Source organism: Caloenas nicobarica, chromosome 11 (assembly GCF_036013445.1).
Source record: "Caloenas nicobarica isolate bCalNic1 chromosome 11, bCalNic1.hap1, whole genome shotgun sequence".
In the NCBI taxonomy this organism is placed as follows: Eukaryota; Metazoa; Chordata; class Aves; order Columbiformes; family Columbidae; genus Caloenas; species Caloenas nicobarica.
This window is the reverse complement of record NC_088255.1, coordinates 21,105,337-21,125,106: the sequence shown is the minus strand read 5'-3', so window position 1 is coordinate 21,125,106 and position 19,770 is coordinate 21,105,337. Positions and strand designations below refer to the sequence as shown.

The 19,770-nt window shown below is 43.5% G+C and overlaps 1 protein-coding gene across 2 annotated transcripts; it reads left to right on the top strand.

The window, feature by feature from the left end:
• Positions 1-448: 448 nt before the first annotated feature.
• IP6K2 (inositol hexakisphosphate kinase 2) lies at positions 449-18,708 on the top strand. 2 transcript variants are annotated; one of them, XM_065642864.1, is made up of 6 exons: positions 449-534; positions 11,838-12,136; positions 14,259-14,481; positions 15,294-15,469; positions 16,383-16,558; positions 17,924-18,708. In XM_065642864.1, exons 2-6 carry the CDS (start codon positions 11,935-11,937, stop codon positions 18,419-18,421), a joined length of 1,275 nt encoding a protein of 424 aa, XP_065498936.1. In that variant the 5' UTR covers positions 449-534; positions 11,838-11,934; the 3' UTR covers positions 18,422-18,708. The 2 variants fall into 2 exon arrangements, with proteins under 2 accessions (XP_065498936.1, XP_065498937.1); XM_065642865.1 differs by lacking the exon at positions 449-534 and having other exon boundaries at positions 11,703-12,136.
• The last annotated feature ends 1,062 nt before the right edge of the window (positions 18,709-19,770 follow it).

Below are 19,770 nucleotides of genomic sequence, written 5' to 3'. Positions count from 1 at the left end.
CACACCAACAAACTGCTTTCCAGTGGGCACCGGGGCGAAGTTAATGAGAGCCCCGTCTACGGCTGCTGCCGCCTGCAAGGCAAACGGCTCCAAACATCGAGGAAGAGAAAACTGGACCCAGCCTGCACAGGGCCGAGGGGCCGCGGCTCGGCTGGGACCCCTCTGGCGGAGGCGTTCGCCTCACAAAGGTGGAGGCCACGTCCCGTGTTCTCCTCACAGAAGGGGAGGCCAGGCCTCACTCTCCCCCCCGCCCTGCCTCCCGGGGCGGCGGCCGGCCCCGCGGCTCCCGCGGGCGGCCAGGCCGGGATGCAGAGCCGGGCCCCGGGCCTGCGCCACCTCCGCCCGCCCCGGCTCCCCTAGCAACAGCGGCGCTGGCGGCCGCCCAATCAGCGCGCGGCAGTGCGGGCCGAGCCAATAGGGAGGCGGGGAAGGCGGGGCGCGCTGGCGGAGGAGGGCCGGCCCGCGCCGCGCCGCCATCTTGATTTCTGAGGAACAAAAGAGGCGAAGCCGCGGCTGCTGCTGGCCTGACACCAGGTAACGGGCCCGTCCCGCCGCTGCCCGGGCCTGCTGGCCGCCCCGCTCGGCCTCTCAGCGAGCCCGCCTCCGGCCCTTCCCCTCCCTCGGCTCTGAGCGGGTGGCCGGGGGCTGCCGTTGGCGTGTGAGTTGCGGCGGAGCCCTCCCTGTGCAGGCCGCGGCCCCGCCCGCCGCGGGAGGTCGGTGCGCGGGGAGGCGGCCGCCCGGCTGCCCGCTGGGGCTGCGCGGCGGGGCTTCGGGCGGCAGGAGGGGCCTTGGCGGGCTCAGCGGGCGGGGCAGGGCGCTGTCCTGGTTCCCCCCGGGCGGGAGGCAGCAGGGCCGGTATCGCCGCGGGGATGCGGGTTTGTCCCGGGGGTGGGTCGGGCAGCACCGCTCACGGAGCATCCGCGCTCGCACAGCGCAGCGCGCTTCCTGCCGGGCCCGGCCCGCCCGCCGGGCCGTGCGGGGCGGCCGCGGGGTCACCGCGCCCGGAGGCCGCAGTTCTGCGGTTTTACGTGTCTGGGTGACCCCGGAGCTGGTTGTCGCCTCATGTTGTTACTCAGCAGTTCTGTCTGAATCATAAGACGTCGGTTTTCCGTCTTGCCGGGGTGATGGATGTGCTGCAGGTCTGGCGGCTGCTTCACACACGTTTCATTACAGACTGGAAGCAGAGTGCTTGGGAGGTGTTGCGTCACTGGACGGGCTGCTCGCAAATACCCTTTTTCTGTGTAAAACGGAAATACTGTATGATGTCTTGATTACGAGCTGTTTTGAGCATCACAGATTTATAATACCTTGTTAACGTGGCTTGCGGCCCTCAGACTATTAAACAAAAACACTTACCATTGAGGCTTTGGAATACTGCTTAAGAAAACAAATGTTATCGCTGTTGATAGAATAACAGCCTGTTGGTAGTGACGCCCTGATATGTCCTTGGCCTTTACTGTGAAAAATACTCGTGTTTAACACTAATATCTTTCCTGATACATGCTGGAATTCAATTGCCCTCTTCTTCTAGCCTGTCTTTTGCTTTTTTTTGACACAGTGCCTTATGTGTGCCATATACTCAGGTGTTTTAGGAATGCATCCAGTGCCTGTATGCCTTTTAGACTCACAAACATGTAAGGGGGCAGTTCTGTGTCAAATATTATAATTAGAAATTTTGCCTTAGTATTTAGCTCTGTAACAAAGTTAATGTGAGTTAGGTTTAACTTTTCAGCCAGCTGGTGTGTTATTGATCATTACTCAACATGTAACAGTGAAGTGAGAGCAGAGCAGTTCAGATTTGACACTTGGGGATAAGGGGTTCTAAAGGGATCAATTAAATAGTCATTCTTTAAAATCTTTAATTCTTTACTATCAGAGCACTTTTAGTGAATTGAATTAGATAAGGTCTGAGGAAGTTCTGGAGTAACTGGTATTAAATGTCAGTTACTTTTGGTGATTCTCATCTGACAGTGTTTGGAAATGGGGAGACGGCTGAGGTGTTTCTCTGGGAGCTGGGGAGCAGTTCCAGATCCAGAAAAGGCAAAACAAGTGTCTCCTTGATAATGCGTCTGATGCTTTCCTGCCCAGGGACCTGCGCTTCGGTGAGAGAGGCCGTGGCCAAAGGCAGGGTTGTGAAGTGAAGCATGATTCGATGTGCTTTATAATGCCAAAGCGACATAGAGCTTCTTCCTTTTCGATGTAGTTTGTTGGTTTCCTTAATATTTCTGCACCAATGCTTGAACACAGAACTTGTGTAATGGGTAGGAACATATTCCAAAAGTTCAGATACGGCATCAAAAGATTGGAAGGGCAGAAATTGGGTTGCAACTAAAATTTTTGACTCAAATGCAGTCTACTGTACCCAGAAGTGTGGGGGTAAGAGCTAAACTGTGACGTTTGAAGATTAGGCTGATATTTTATATTCATAATAATTCTTGTGTGTCTAGCGAGCATGGGCTAGAACCGTTATCTGGAAGCTATCAGGTTTTTACACTGGTGTGTGGAAAAACTTGCTGCCTCTCATTCAGTTCATCCGCTTATCAGTTGTTGAATTTGATGCTTGGCTCATCCCTGTTGGCAAGAAGCTGCGGTTGGTCTCCAGGCAACGCAGGTCCAGCTGAGCATCTCTGTGTCTTGCTTGAAGAGATGAAAATTTTCCATTGCGGGGAGAGGATTTTTCCTCTCTCGCTAATTCTTTTATCTGGCTTTCTGTCTTGCACAAGGTTATTGTATCTTTGAAACAATATAGGGATGGCTTTCAAATATTAAGAGGTTACATTTTAGAGTTATAAGGTATAGTTGCAGATGTGTGTTTCTGTAGCTTTTGTTAGAAATATCTCATTAGAATGTTATTTTGTACCTTTCATAATAATTCTTTCTTCCCCCACCTTTTTTGCAAAAAGCTGTGTGACACAATATCATGCACTCTAAGTAGCTAGAAATTTCTCCTGCAAAGTCTGGAATATTGCAGACATAATGGAAGTAAAATTGTTCAAATGAAGGTCTAACATTGGTTGTGTTTAATTGGGTGTTTAGGAGCTTAAAATCATCAATGAAAGCCTTTGCAACTGCTTGAATTGTGTAGCGCTAAGTCTTTGAAGCCCTGACTGTCTCAGGAAGACAGGCTGTAATCATGATCTTTCTAATAGGTACAGAAAGTACTCTTGCTCTGCTGTTATCAGATATTCAATCTGCAGCCTTTGATGGCTCTGGGTCTGGTGCATATGGAAGATTGTCTGTTGGAGATGGTTGGAAACAGTGCCCAGTTTTCCTCAGAAAATCACACTTAGAAGAAGCAAGAGTCTGTGGGGTTTATGCTGGAATCTGTATTAGAATAAGCACAGCAAAAATGTCGGTTTTATTTTCTTGAAGCACAGAGGGCTCTGAGCATATCCGAATAGCTGTGCAGTGCTGTAATGCAGAAACTTTATCAGGAATCGTGAGTGCTGCCTAATTTTATGCTTATTGAATATTACATCTTCCTTTTAACATTTGCTCTTTTCCTTTTTCACATCTTTTTCCAGAAGAACATTTTGGATATATAGGAAGAATGTGAGGGCAGTTGATTTTTTTTTTTTTTTTCCAGTGACATGAATTAGATTAATGTAGTTCCTTGTTACAAAGGTGAGGAGTGAAACTGCTGACATGATGAACATCATCGTGGTGTGTCTGAGGTGTTAGCTCTTTTAGAAGATTGATTCAATTTAACTGAAGATACAAGGATGATGGATGGATGGATGGATGTGCTCATACTGAAATAACTAGCGTTGCAACTGAGAATCTGCTCGAGCTAATTTAGGAAAACAATTGGATCTGGCTTAATATAACCAGTCAGTTTTCTGAAGAGACATCTGTGAATATTAAAGTTGAGGGGATAGTTCTAGATGGGGAAGGAACAAGATGTTTTTGGAGAATCATTTCAGAATTCATGGAAACAAGTGGTCCCTCAGGAGTGAGGGGAAATGAAGGAAATGCTGATGGAGCTCAGTTGTGTGCTGAGAGGAGCACTGTCTTCCATTTCTGTTGGAATAAAACATTTCTCATGTTTAAATGTAAATGCTGGATGGTGATTTCTTGTTTTAAAGTACAAATAATGATTTAACATCACTATGCACAGTTTGCTTCCAAAAAATAAAATGGTCTTTCGTTAGCTTGACTTTTTTTTTTCCCCCCTGACAGTATGCTGATTTTTAGAAATACATGAGCCCAGTGTGGACGGCAGTGCTATTTTGCAGGTTTTTGAAGAGAAAATGGGGTTTTAGCAGTCATCCTGTCTGAGTCTTTGCTTTTGGTTATTGATGGTTTCTCTTTGAAGACAGTTGTGCAAACCACACTTCCTTGTGCTGTGGAGTCACTGGCTGCTATAAAAATTGCCTGTAAAGCAACAGATGTGTTTAAAGGAGTAAGAGCTACTGTAGTTGTGTCCCTTTACCTGGGCTAATGAAACTGTCTCTTTTGCATTGTTAAATGTATTTCAGTCTGCAGGAGGGAGGAGAGCAATACAGCCAAGCTCCTGCAAAAGCTTCCTTTTATAGGTTACTGAAATTGAAAGGATTTTTTTCAAGTGTTTTTGCACTGCTGTTTGAATATGTAAACTGTGTGAGATTAAAATGGATTAATTATTTGGCAGTGATTATTATGGTGAGCCTGTAATTGGCCCCAGATGGTGTACTATGAGATCACTGAAAGACGAAACATGTAAACATTTGGAAAAAAAAAAAAAAGCATTTTTGTAGTACTGTGCAGGTGTGCTTGTACAAAGGTCCTTGTCCCTTCTACTAGGGAGAAACTGTGCTTAAAATGACTGACACTTACTGGGGAAACATCCACGACTTCTTGCTTTTGTTGTGCCACATCAGTCTTATAAGACTCCTCTCTGGTCTTTACTCACTTATGTCCAATCTGCTGCAGTTTAGCAAGAAGCACAGTGAAATTATTCTTTTGTATTTTAGGGGTTTGAACTTCTGTAATTGCTCAGTCATCCTAAAAGGAGCTGTATGTTCAAGGTCTTAAGACCCACTTATTTTGGTAAATTTTAGGGAAAGAGCATGTAGAGGTCACTGAATCATATGAACTCTTTCCTTTAAGATGCAAGTCTGGGTTGTGTTACCTGATTTGAGATGTGTTTTCAGTAGTTTGAAATGTTTTGAAACATAAATACTATTTTAAAATATATCTTCAATGCATATGATGAACTTGAGCTGTTCTGGAGCAAAAACTCCCTCTCTTGTGATCATCAGAAGTCTTGGAACCTACACTTGAAGAACATAGTTAAAAATGCGTATGGGCAATCTGACTATCTGAGCTACTTTTTGACTTTTTTCTACAAAAAGGGAGCAAAGGTCTTCATTTGAAGTAGGTTGACAGTATAGATGAGTATACACATACATGGGATGCATGAAATGTGACTGCGTTTTGGGCACCATTCTTCCCGTAACAGTTTCTTTATAGGTGATCTTTGCTTTGTGCTCCTCTGGAAATTTTTGCTCAGGAGTTAGACTGGATTGTAGGATTTAGACATCTAAGCTTAAATTTAACAATCTTGTCCTGTGGGCTGCTTGTACTTCTGGTTTAAAAAGTATTAGGGATTGGGATTTCTGAAGGGAATACGGGCGGAGAAAATCTTTGTGCAGTTAAGTGAATGTGACCTTTGAACAGGACTGGACGGTTGTCCTCTTGAGCAAATTCTCATATGTGGTAAATTGGTCACAACACAAGGGCGTCACAAAGATACTGTGTTCTTTTATTGAATGGCTAGAAATACAGTTCCCAGTCTGCTAAGTTCATGGTAATGACCAAGGCATAGCCTTGGATTTATTTTAATCTAAATGCTGGGATTTCTGGCGAGTTTTGGTATCTTGAATAACACTTTCATGTATGTAATCCACAGAATTTAGCTCTTGCTGTCATATTTTCAGAAGATTAGAGGCTGAATGCTATTTTGGTTTCTCCACGACAAAGGCCAGTATTGTCTTTTTATAGCAGCTAGTGGTTTTAGCTGCTGGTGACAGAATACTCTTTTAAGATGGATCAGTTTCTAAATAGGAAGTTTAAGTAGCTTAGTTTTGGTGGTTCAGGTTTCTTAGTTTCCATGGCATTTTCACTTGGAAAAGAAGCTAGTTCTTAAATGACACAATCCCTAGAAAAACTGCATGGGTCAGAATTGCATGCTCTTTTCTGGCTGAATATGCTTAGTAACCTGTAACTTAGCTTTATTTTGGTTCTAGGGAGACAAAATAGCTTTACTTAAGAAGTAAAACTGGCATTTCTCCAGAGCTTTGTGTATGTAGTTGTTAAGCTTACAAATTACAGATGGCGTAGGGAAAGCTGAAAGCTGTTGCTTTTTGGGATGCTGAAATTTGAATTGGACTGAGCACATAACCTCCTCGCTGAGGTTTAAGAAATTCCCGCTGAGGATTTCTATGCAGCTTCTGTTAAGAAAATCTAGAAGCTCTTGGAGACCACCTTGGTTCCTGCCTTACTCTTCCAGACAAAAGGACTGGGGAATTGGGTTTTTCCTAGTAAAGTAGAGCTGGTTTGGAGGAGATAGGGATAATGATTGTGCATGAAGAACAATAATAGAACGTTATGCAACTTTTTTTTAATGTAGTTTGTTCTCTTAATATGTTATGCTTAGATATATCAATGTTCTGTAACTCTTAATATCATCTGTTAAAGCTGTATTCAAAAATCTTTCTGATATTTGCTACAAGAGGTGGCACTGCAGCTGTGGGCTTAAATTTACAGGTATAAGTGCATGTCTTAACCTGTGTGGTAGTGTTTATTTCTCATAGTAACTCCTGCCGTGTTTGAGTTATATTTAAAGGAAGACAAAACTAGAGGTCAGTGTTTAGAAAGTCAAAGGAGATAGCATGAAAATGTTGCTACTTTCAAAAAAAAAAAAAGTGCTGAAAAAGTACACATTTTTTACATTTGTCAGCATCTCGGTGCATTGTCTTTCATTTCTTATATTATAGAGAAAATTTCTACTGGATAGGCCTGATTCCCTCTTTACAAAAAGTGATTTCTACACAGGGTGCTGGCTTATACTCTTGTAGTTCACAGCAGACCAAGATGTGTGTAGCACTTGGAGTCCTCTGCCTTGTGACCAGTGTTGGACTGTTCTCCCTCTGCATTCCGTGGAGGGGAAGAACCATCTTCAGGAGAACCTCGGGCATTTCAGGATGCTTTTCTGCACTGTAGTTTTAAACTGCTAAAGGGGTTTTTTAAAATGATTTTGTATTTTTGAAGACTGTTAAACGCTTACAAAAATGTTGGAACATTTTTTTAAAAAAACCTAAACACTATTTCAGCTGTGTTTGGCTTGTCGTGTGCCAGTGATAGATGAGCTGTGGCACAGAGCATGGAACTTTCTTAAATTGTAGTTGGGTCACATAAGGACTTGTAAAATTCCTGTAAATATTTCAGCTTGACAAGTGTATTGTAGGTTCTTAAAATGTGTTTATTCTGCTTCAGTTGTGAAGGATCGTTCTCTTTGAGCCTTGGAATGACTTACCAACTCAGACCTGAGGCACCTTTTCAGTTTTGTGCACGGAACAGGTGCTGGGCTCTCACAGACTTACTGTGCACTTCCCACATTGCTGTTTGCATCTTCCTGTGTCCTTTTTCAGGTGGTATTAATAATAAATTTCTTGCTGAGTATTCTTCTGCTTGAAGCAGCTTTTTCTTTGGCTTCTCTAATGGGTCACTAATACTTTTTTTTTTCCCCTCCTCCTGTTTGGGCTCAGGTTTGTCTGGTTCAGCAGGATTACAGCATCCCTTCCCCTTTCCACTACCCCAGGACCTGAGAATAGGATGGCAGAAAGCTTTGCCTTGCTATTTATGTCACTGTAAAGCTGATTTATGGCTATTTGGAACTGCAGGTACTGACCACCCAAAGTAAAAAGTCTGCACTTGAGAGAACCCGGTTTTAACAGATGGGTTAGGAGGGCAGATCTGCATCAGTAATTCTGTTATTACAAAGTTTTGGGAAGAAGTGTTATTTTTGAGGTTGTTATGAAGGAAGGAGCTGCTGCTTAATTGAGAGCTGTGGTCTCCAGAGGATGTGTTCGTTAATGCAATTATGTATGGGACTAAGCTGAGAATCTGTAATACCTTCCGAAGAATGCTGTCAACTGAGATTAATATTAAAAGTCTGAAACATCAGTTCATTGTGATATTCTTTAAATGGTCTTTGTCACATGTGACTGAGAATAAGAGGTCTCTACACGTCACTTGTGTTTTACAGCTTTAGGTTTTAAACGTCTTTTTCTGCTTACTGTAAGAATGACACTGCTCAATCTGTTGCTGTGTCTAGACAAGTTTTTATTTGCTTCCTTTGAGTTATGTCAGATTTTTCTTTTAAAATGCTTGCCATGTGAAGGAACAGTACATCTGCTTTTTTTTGGCTGATGTGTCCTTTGAACAAAAGATCTTAGCCAAAGGCACTTAAAAGCACGTAGGAGGAAAAGGGCAGGGTACACTGAGCCTGCATTTGATATCTGGGAAAACTGCCTAAAAACAGCTGTTCTGTGCTCTTTTTTGACTGAAGAGCATTGAAAACAAACTGAGTATAGAATGGGAAGAAAGGCAGCGAAGAACTGCATTGTGCTTATGCTGCTCAGCATCAATGCCACGTGAAACTGCTGCTCTTGGGTCAAAGTTTTTATTCCTAAGGAAGTGCAAACAACTTGACAGACTTGTGGGGTTGTTTATGGAAGTAAGGTATTTTTATAAAGGAAAAAGTGCAGAGCATTTCTGATGGGCATTACAGTTGTGCTCCAGGTCCTGAGTGGCAAGATTCCCGATAATAAGTAGAGCCAAAATGACAAACAAATCCTGATTGATTATTTCTGTGGCACACTTTAACATTACCACTACAAACTTTTAAGATCTTACTCAAAAGTTTTTTGCAAGCGAGAAGAACTTCATTAGATGAAAGCAAACTGAATTTATTAGGTAAACAGTTCTTCTTGTCTTGAAAAGCTAAAATATATTAATTGTTCAAAGTGCAAACTAAAACCTGAATTTATTAAAATCTAAATTACTGATTGTGCAAGCTTGCTGCTGCTTTCTGGAGCACTGTTGCTTTGTTCAAATTACATGCATTATGGGTTGATAAGAAAGCAGTAAATGCTTTGCACAAGTAAGGAGTTTAGTTAAAGGCTTTATAGAAGGAGCTACTTGCTCCCACTGTTCAGCAGTCCTCATGCACACCGTTTTTATACTGCAGAGCTGTATTAAAACAGCTTTTTCAGCAGGGGCACATACTACAGAAAATAACCCTGCCTCGATATTTCATAACTGATATTTTTATTATATCAGAGCTTTAAAAAACTTGCTTTGTTATCCCTCAGATGGGAAGTTAAACTGCGTGATGTGCTGCCAGATGTTACTTTTTCAGGAAGTGATGAAGTCGTGTGCGTAGTCCTGTCCAGTTCTGTGCTTGCCAGTTCCATTGCCAAGCGAACGTGGTGCACCACGTGCAAGCGTTGTCCAGAATACTTGGGAATATATGAAAGCAGACAAGCTGAGCTGCTACTAATGAGCTCCCTGAAGATGCTTTTTGCTAGATAGTAATTTCTCTAGCGTAAACATCTACAAGGCTTAACTCCTGATGCAACCCTGATGCAGTAGGACTTGGACTAACTATGTGTTTGAGGTTGAGGGATGTTGCAAGGTACTTTCTCAATTTGAATCACTGCAGCTGCTGATCATGTCCCTACATTGGGGTAATTAGGAAAGCAGCCACAGAATGGTAATGCTGTCTTGGAAAGAGTGGCTCTTGTAATGCTGAGGTACTGTGATGCTGTTAAAAGTGGCTGTGCCAGTGTCAAGCTCTGTCACCACAGGATCTCGTACGTATGTAACTGTGCTTCCCAGGGAAAGCCAGCAGACTTTTGGCTTTCCCTGCAAAATTCCAGAAGACTGGAGGTGGTGTTGGCTCTAGGAAATCCTGATGAAAGCTCTTGGGACTTTAAAATTGCCTGGCCCTGCATGAAGTGGGTGGCATGGAGCAGATCGGTGACTCCAGAGCACTCACAGTGCCACCTTCTGACTGTGGCACCTGCAGAGCTGGGCTGGCTGGTGACAGAGGTCAGGCCTGGGGACATGGCTGTTCACACGCAATGGTGCTCAGCTTGGCTGTAGTTAAATAGGTTTTTGGACATGTTTTGTGGCCAGGGTGGAACTGAGAGGCTTTTGTCTGTGCACCTCCAAGTTGACAAGTTGTTGAGGTAGATGAGAAACTTCAGCACCTGTAGTATGAGAAATACTAGGAAAGTACTACAAACAGAAATGGCAAGCTTGTTGATTTTGCTGTCATCTTAAAGTATAAATACAATATCAGAAGATAGTATTGGTTTTAGGAAATACGATTCCAGATTAAATTTTACGTATTCTTGCAGAGAGGACCTGGGTTTTGTTCTCTGTATTAAATAATTCATTTTAAAAAAAAAAGCTGGTACCTTTTTTTTAAAAAAAAGAAAACAAAGCTAACTGGTGTGCACTGAGTAAAACACTATTGATCTGTTATCCTTAGGTGCAGTAAACATTCCAGGAGCTGGAGTTCAACTGATCGATCTGTTGTTTCTTTGAGCAGCCTCGTTGTTTAATTCGCTTGCTGCCCTCCTGTACAGCCCACGCCGTAGGCGTCCGTCGTCCTGTTAGTGCTGCTGTGTTAAGCCCGCAGGTCTCTGCGTTTCCAGTTAATGTAAAGCTGGTAGATATCTAAGGAGGACAAATAAAAATAGCCCTGTGACCTAGAACACTTTGTAGTCTCTTTGAATTAAGTGTATTATTGTTCGTGTAATGATCTTCAGACAAAATAAGTATGAGGTTGTTTTTAGCTTCAAAAAGTTAATCATTAAAGCTCGGGTCTAAAATTAGAGCAACTCGACTTAAAAATTTACTGGAATGTCCAGACCAGGACAGCCATGTTTTGGGGTTTTTTTTACCTTTGCTCCTTTAATTGCACATTGAAGTGCAAGTTGGATGAAACTAGAGGCTGCCCAGAACGGAGCAGTGTGTAGTCACAGGGTACAGTAGCAGATCCTTTGGAGGCAGGTGGCACAAAATACTCTTGTCTTCTGCTGCATTTATGCAACATTAAGGTCTTGGGAAATGGCTTATTAGTATTGTTTTCCATGTGAAAAGTTAGCATCTATTAAATATTAAATATCTGACTTGTTGTCATGACTAAAGCAGTGAAATAAGTGCCCAGCCTGGACTTGAGCAGGTTTCCGTGGCAGCTGTCGTTGTCTGGAGGGGAGAAATTGTAACTCTGTTTAATCGGGAATTTCTCTGGGATGTGCTGGGTTAGAACCGTCAGCGCGGGGGAGGGAGGGATCGCCGGGAACGCTCATGCGTCTGGCTCCGGGAAGGGACGCTGGAGGGGGTTGGGTGTTACTTGAAGTGCAACTCGGTCAAGACTTATCGTCAATGAGTTTTAATTTTAAAAAGGAAAAAAAAAAAAAAAGGTGCCCGGACTTTATCCCGGCTCAGCCGCTGCCCAGCGCCGCTGATGCGCATGCGCGACCACGCAGGGCGGGGCTACTCTCCCGCGGGGGTGTTGGCCCCGCCCCACTCCGCTCACGCCCCGCCCCGCGGTGGCTCCCATTGGCTGCGGTGCGCCGAGGGGCGGGGCCGCGGCGGTGCTCCCCGGCTGCCCCCCGAGCGGGCCCGCAGTCTCGCAGCGGCGGCAGCTGCGCTCCCCTGGGCTCCCGGGAGCATCCGCCGCCGGCTTTGCCAGCGGCACCGCGTCCCAGCGGCTCTCAGCCCTGCTTTTCCAGGGCCCTGCTTACTGACGGCCCGGCGCTCTCTTGTGTTTGTTTTAACAGACTTTCGAACCAGAATAAACACCTTCAGGTCTCGGAGGCTTCTGGCTCTGAACTGCCTTCACTACTGTCGCCGCCTTCTGTCTAATGTGCTACAAGGATGAGCCCAGCATTTGGAGCTATGGAAGTGGAACACTATTCCAAGGGTGTCCTGCTCGAGCCTTTTGTCCACCAGGTCGGAGGACACTCCTGTGTCCTCCGGTTTAATGACAAGACCATCTGTAAACCCCTTATTCAGAGGGAACACCAGTTCTATGAGACTCTCCCAACAGAAATGCGTAAATTCACTCCGCAATATGAGGGTAAGTTACCAAACCTTAGGATGGCGTTGGAATTTTTCTTTCTGTAAATGCAAGTGTGCTGTGCTCTCTGTTATCTCTGAAATCTCTTCTGTGTGGAAGAGATTTTAGGGTTTTCTTTTCATGTATTTTGATGTTGTCTGAGGCAGGCTGTGGAGATGCAGGGTGGAAATGCCTGCCATGGTGTTTGGGCTGACTAACAGCATTAGAGTAGAGCTGCTCTGCTGGTGATAGCCCATATATCCCCCTTAGGCACAGGTAAGTAGCTAACAGCTTGTGAATGTTTTCAATCATTCTCTGCTGTTTTCTTTGTGGATTCCTTTTTTTTTTTTTCATTTGTTTAATGTTTGTTTATGGAGATTGGGTAAAATTGGTTGACAGTGTTTTGTGTAAGCTTAGTTTGTGGTCTCTTGTTTTTTGGATTTCTCCTCTGACTCTCATTTTGATCACAATGAATACGTGTCAGTAAGGTATCTTGTTGAATATTTGCAGTGTTGTTTCTGCCATTAAGGAAATGAAAATTCATGGCATTTAGGTAGGCAAGGATCAAGTAGCTGTGATGAGGCTGAGTCAGATGTTATGTAGGAGTGGAAATTCCAGTTCTTCTAAGCATTGTGCTAGTTAACAGAAACAGTTTTCTTTCTCGTTGCTATTCCGTCAACTGCTGCCTGGTGATTAATAAATAATATGTCAAGCACTTTTTTTGAATGGAGTTGCTTTTTAGAGCACATTGATTTTAACAACCATAAGGGTGTTGCATACTGTTGATGAAACTGGTGGAAGACTTCAGAGGAGATGTTTCAAAGTTAATACTCCCTGCTTGTTTACAGAGACTTTTTGACATGTCTGACTATGAGTTCTGTTGGACTGGAAGAAAACTGTGATCTTTGAATGATACTTCTCAAAATGTAATAGAACAATTGTACTAGTGTAAATGGCTTTTTGGGCAATGCGGGGAGGGGTTTAGGGGTAAGGGGCCTCACTTGGTCCGTTTCTGTTATTTTTTCCAGGATAAAGCCAAAGGCCATTTGCTGTCTGGCTGTCCCCTTTTTTCCTGTTGTCCTTTGTGGCAGCAGGACTGTCACTCGGAGCTTCTGCGCTCCCTGTCCCGCTACCGTAGGTCTCGGAGCCGCCTGCCCAGCTCAGAAGTGCCCATCTCTCGCCGAGACCTCTCCCCTCTGGCCTAGTGATGAGCTGCAAGAACTGTGCAGACTGATAAGAGAATAAAGAGAGAGGACTGAAAAATAAAATAGAGAACAATTCAGACAATTGTTATGGCCTCATTAACCGCTGAAACTTGCTAATGTAGCACTGAGTGCATCTCAGAGCACTCCACTAAGACAAAGTGCCGTGCAGTGCTCCAGAGAGACTTGAGGGATGAGAAAAAAAAAATTACTTTCAAAGTTCACCATGTTTCTGTACCACAAACAGATTTGTTTTGTACTGCGTTTTTGTTATTTATTTCACAAGACTACTGCATAACCCGTATCAATAAAATATATTCGAAAAAGGAGAAGAAAATGTGTAATTAAACGTGGTGATTCTAAGTGGAAGCTTTTGGACTAGTTTCTGTTGTAATGTGAAATTTCCTTGTTTTGCTCTACTTGCACATCTTCCCTTTTCCCTGAGGATCTGTTGACCCAATCTTGTTTGGATAAGTGCTTTTTGCTTTGCTGTCATGCAAAACTTGAAGCTTTTGCTGTGGGTGTTTTTTTTTTTTTTTTTATGTGCAGGTCACTTTTCACTGCAAGATGTTAACAAATGTTCTACATCTCGCTTAGGGTCAGACCAGTCAGGTTTTTTAAATTAATAAAAACTTTTATTAATTGAAATTGTCTCCTGTTATTATTTGATTCTTACTTGACTGCATCAGAGAAAGAAAAGAACCTTTTGCTTCATTGTTTTGTCAATATGATAAATTGTCTTTTGTGAGGTGTTATTTTTGTCTAGATCTTTTGATATTTGTTAGGTTGGCAGATGGGGTTTGGCCTGTGGCGAGATAGAAACTAAGGACCAGGGTAAGAGAAAAAAAAGTTGCTATATTCTTAGTGTAAAATCGTGCATTCTAAAAGGCTTGTTTGTCACTTCAGCAATTCATAACTGCCTGTGTCCTTTCTCTCCTCAGGTGTGGTGTCAGTGAGCTTTGAAGAGGATGAAGATGGAAATTTATGTCTAATAGCATATCCGTTAAATGGGGACCACAATAACTTAGAAAACTTAGATAATTCTGACTGTGAACCCAAAAGTAAGCTGTTACGATGGACTAACAAAAAGACAATGTTGTTAGAAAATGAGAAGATATCTAAGGAGTGGGTTCGACAGCACAGGAAAGAGGAAAAAATGAAAAGGTAAGTTTGTTGAGGGAACTGGAATGTGGAGCGTTGAAGCATAACATCTTTTGCTGTCAAATTACGATCCGGTCTCTGGAATTCCACAGAATTTTCCAGAACTCTTTAACTTTCGTTTTCTTTTCTCCTGTTGTTTCTTTTTCATTTTTCCTGACCCTTTCAGTACAGACAGGTTCAGTGGTGAAACTAGTATGTTTTCAGCCTGGTAGCACATTGAGTCTTTTCATTATGTTTTTGCTATGGTCAATTGAAAAAGATTTCTTGATGTTATTTTTGAAGCTTCTGCAAATAATAATAGTAATAATAAACTGCAAAAGCACAATAGTTGTATAAAAATGAAAAAAAAAAAAACAATCAGTGCTACTATATATGGCATACTTGTGTAGCCATCCTGCCTTATCTCTCTTAGTGACATTTTCCCCCTCGTTCATTTATGTTAATTGTGCCCAATGTAAACTACTGAAATGCGTTGTGCCAAAAACAGGGACCTTAGCAAAGGGTAGAGCTCACAGCATATTGCTGCTGCTTGTATTCCTTCTGTGGAAGTAATTAACAGTGGTAAAGAATATATGAAGAGAGCTACTATGTGTTTTGTAACATATTTGGCTATAAGCTAATTTATATGGAAGTAGTTTTACTAAGATTGAAATATTACTGATGGGCAACTTGTCCAGTTATACAGAAAGCAAAATAAAGCTCATGCTGGCTGTTAATGAAAGTGCACAAATGTAAAGTTAAATCCACGGACAACCTTTTTAAAGTGATTATTTTTCTACTTGGCCTCTAATTTGCTGCTTTGTTCTGTTTTCTAGTCACAAATTGGAAGAAGAATTTGAGTGGCTGAAGAAATCTGAAGTCTTGTATTATACTGTAGAAAAGAAAGGAAATGTCAGTTCACAGTTTAAACACCACAATCCTTGGAGCATGAAATGTCACCAGCAGCAGTTACAGCGAATGAAGGAAAATGCAAAACACCGCAATCAATATAGTATCCTTTCCTGAAAACACCTCGAAACAGTGGAATGAGTCGGGCTTTGCTTTTTATTGCTTGAATGTGCCAGATTAAAGTACAGCACAGCCTTAATCCAGAGAGGCTCTGAAGTCGTGATTTATTAGGTGACTTTGAAGGAATTGCCGTTGCTTCCCAGAACACGGGCTTTTCCAGCATGTAATAAAGTAGCTGGGCTAGGAAATTCAGGTAATTTAATCCAAAAAAAGATCTTGCTGTATGCAGGCTTGGATGCAACCAATACATCCTGCAAAAATATCAATATCTGTATAATTGGGTTAACAAATTCGTCATGTGTGAGGGAATTTCAACGAATGGGTCACTAGAACATCTCTGACTAATAAACTACTCAAAACGATGGAGAGCACTTCATGGCTAGTATCCTCACCAGCTCACTGTAGCTGATTATGAAATGACCCAAGTAAAGTCTGTGATATCTCTGGAACAGTATTGCTACAAATATTCTGAAGTGTTTTTTTAACTTCGCTGCCTCAGAGGTGGTGTGAAAATGCTTCGCTGTTTTTGACTGGTAACTGAAGCACACAAAATCTTAATTTCCCCCCTCAAAAAAACCATCTCTTGCTAGGCAAGAAATACTTCATAATTCCATGTCTGTGCCTCAGGTGCCAAATTATATATCTGTAAGTCCCTGGTTACTTTTTTTTTCCCCACTTAATATGGAAATTCACCTGTCTTCTCTATAGACCAGTGAAACTGGAACTAGATACATAAACTTGGCATAAAGCGGAGTGGGTAACTGTAATTTTTTTACTACTATATACTGGGTGTGGTTTGGGTCTGCTTAAAGTTAAGACTGTGACACACTAAAATCTTTGGTGACTGTTTTAAAACCTGTATTCCTCATTGTGTGGATCGTTCCTTAACTAATCAGAATTCATCTTGTTGGAAAACCTAACATCTCGATATGAAGTACCGTGTGTGTTGGACCTGAAGATGGGGACCCGCCAGCACGGGGACGACGCGTCGGAAGAGAAGAAGGCGAATCAGATCCGCAAGTGTCAGCAGAGCACGTCAGCCGTCATTGGCGTGCGGGTCTGCGGCATGCAGGTGAGCGGAAAACCAGTTCTGTGGAGGGCAAGAGACCCATCTCTGTCGGTTTTTTTGAGTTATGTAGTCGGCCTATGTGTTGCTGTCTTTGGGACGCCGCGCTTCGTTTCTTTCAGTGAGAGGAACGAGGCTTTTGGGTGTTGTTTATCAGTTGAAGGTGGCAGCGCTTGCAGGAGCAGCCTCCGCCACGTGCTTCACTTCTCTGAGTGCAAAAACAATCTCCCGCATGACAGCGGCAATTCAAGATTGCATAGTAAAATTACTGATTCGGTTAATGTTTTGGGATGGTGTAGGAAACCGCTGGAAGGAGGATCTGCCAGTACCTGCATTTTGCTTAAAGCATGTGGAGATCTGCCAGAATGTTGAGAAGCGATGGGTTCTGTCTTGTAGACTTGGAAAAGCTGCAGATCTTCCGCTGCTTCAAGTAGGCGTGTTGCAGGCAAGAAGTGGCTTGGTAAATGTGATAAGACTCGTGGTCAAATAAGGAGATGGAGTTGCCTGGACTTTCACCTCAGTTTTTTGTTTACTTGTTTCTGTATTCCCAGAGTGACAAACGGGAAACAACTTGTTTGTATTCGAGGCTTTTCTGGAGCCTCTCTCCTCCCATCCGGTAGATTCCAGGAACACCAGCAGTGTTTGCTGGGATTTGTTCCACTGTTGGAACGTGTGATGTTCAGCTCCCTGTTTAGCTTCAGAGAAAAGCACGAGGCAGAAATGGGAGCGATCCTGTGTGCTGGGTCTGAGCGGGGCCTGCTCGTTGTTCCTGCGCTGGAAGACAGGGAGGGACTCTGGAGGCACCTGCTGTCCTGACTTGACCCAGATGTTGAGGCATCACCAAGCTGTGTGGTGTACGGAGTGTCCTATAGGAAGGAATCTTCCCACAGGATCACCCGTCATCTTTAAATACACAGGATTTTGGGGCACACTGTAGTTTTTTGTCAGTGTTTGGTGTCACTTAGAGCTCAGCACTCTGGGCATCAGCTGCTGTGCCGGGGAGCAGAGGCTGGTCAGGAGCTGAGTGAGTGGCTGCGGTACAAGTTGTAGCTTGACTGTGGAGATCTTGGCTGCAGCTTTCCCGATTTCACTTAAACTCCTCATTCTTAAATTCCTGGTGGAAAAGCCCAAATCTAAACTGAAGGAATTTTCCATTTCCTCCGTGCTTCTGAGTTCCACAGACACTGCTGGATCTGTTGTTGCAATTTCTGTAACTATGCAAGAAAAATTTTAAGAGAGTAGTATGTCATCTTGTAAAAGCTTTCTGTAGCATGTTGGTTTTTTTTCTTTCCTGCCCTCCCCCTTCAAGGCTCTGTGTCAGTATTACCAGCAATTTCAACTATTCCTTTTCTCCTGTGTTTGTATGTGCAGGTCTACCAGGCAGGCACTGGCCAGCTAATGTTCATGAACAAATACCACGGAAGGAAACTCTCAGTCCAAGGATTTAAAGAAGCACTTTACCAGTTCTTTCATAACGGCAAATACCTGCGCAGGGAACTCTTTGAATCTGTTATCAAAAAACTGACCGAACTCAAGTCTGTCCTAGAGAAGCAGGAGTCTTACCGCTTCTACTCGAGCTCCTTGCTGATCATTTATGATGGAAAGGAAAGGCAGGAGGTTGCTGTCGACTCGGACCCGGAGGACTTGGAGGATCTTTCGGAGGAATCTTCGGATGAGTCTGCAGGAGCATATGCCTACAAACCAACCGCTAGCACTGTCGATGTCCGCATGATAGACTTTGCCCACACAACCTGCAAGTACTATGGAGAAGATAGCGTGGTGCATGAGGGCCAAGACACGGGTTATGTTTTTGGACTTCAGAATTTAATAGATATTATTAAAGAAATAAGAGACGAAAGTAGCGAATAAACAGTGGGAATGCACAGCAGTAGAAAGCACTATTGTGACTCTTCGTATTCCAGAATTATTGGCCACTTTCTGGTGGTAGGAATCTCTACAGGCTCTGCGGGGATGGTCCCGTCAGAGTCAGACTTGTTCAGAGGGCATTTACTTCCATTGGTGCTGGACCTAGCACTGGCAAAACTTGGTATCCTTATTTATTTTAACTTTCTTAAACATTCCATATTTGATTACTCAGATACCTCTGTTATCCCTGTGTGTATACGTTCCAATAAAATTCTTTTTGTTCATTGTAAGTGATGCTTCTGTTGTTGCTGGTGACTGAGGAAGAGGTGAAGCTCGAAGTTCTCTCTGGTGTGATCCAAAAACAGCGTGTGAACAGCAACCTCCAGTTGCACCAGGGGAGGTTGGGGTTGGATCTGGGGAACAATTTCTTCCCCAAAGGGCTGTGGGGCATTGGAACAGGCTGCCCGGGGCAGTGGTGGAGTCACGATCACTGGAGGGGTTGGACAGACACAGAGATGAGGTTCTCAGGGACATGTGGTAGTGCCAGGGCTGGGTTAACGTTTGGACTCGATGATCCTGAGCGTCTCATCCAACCAAAATGATTCTATGAGATCTCCAGAAGTCCCTTTCAGCCAGAATGATGTGACTTAGATATGTGAGAACTTTTATCTCCAAAAACCTGTTTCCTGTTTCAGGATCTCATAAACTAGATCTTATGCTGTGGAACCCATTTCTGGAGAGGCTATTGACTTTTTTTTTAATCTAAGACAAGCCAAAATGTGTAAAACTCCTCCAGGATCAGCTGCAGTGGCAGCAACGAGGGGAGAGCTGCAGAGCCTGAACCGCTTAAAGTCTTCCTTGGGACAAAGATGGGAATGAAGTGTTTGAGAGGACAGTGAGCAACTAAGTAGTGGAGCAACTCCAAACCACTGGTTCCTCTTTTAAGAGGAACATTTATTTATTTAACCATTTTTAGATAGATTACTTCTCCCCTTGTGAAGCTTGGAAGTCATCAGGATTGTGCAAAAGCAAACCAGGTGTGGAAGTGCCATGGTAAGTGCGGGTGTGTTGCTGCTTTTTGGGGTTGTCCAGGGTAAAGCAGCAAGTTTAGGTAGAAATGAAGATTTCTGGGGAGGTGGGTGATGCCGGGATCGTCTCCCCAGCCTGTCCTTCGGCTCCCCGTGGGACAGGTGGGATCTGATGGGGAGGCTGCAGATCTGCTGCAAGGTCACCTTCTGCCATCCCCTGCAGCTTCAGTTTCATATTCCCCAGCTGTTGCTATCGAGTATCCTGATCAAAGTCTCTCTGCTGGCTGTCCCGTGCTCTCTTGGGCTTTTTGAAGAGGTTTTTTA

What these genes read in the sequence shown, in the direction of transcription:
- IP6K2 (XM_065642864.1), top strand. Translation starts at nt 11,935, where the DNA reads ATGAGCCCAGCATTTGGAGCTATGGAAGTGGAACACTATTCCAAGGGT. An exon ending in AAAGAGGAAAAAATGAAAAG is followed by an intron (nt 14,482 to 15,293) that starts GTAAGTTTGTTG and finishes TCTGTTTTCTAG; the next exon opens with TCACAAATTGGAAGAAGAAT. An exon ending in AAAACACCGCAATCAATATA is followed by an intron (nt 15,470 to 16,382) that starts GTATCCTTTCCT and finishes TTAACTAATCAG; the next exon opens with AATTCATCTTGTTGGAAAAC.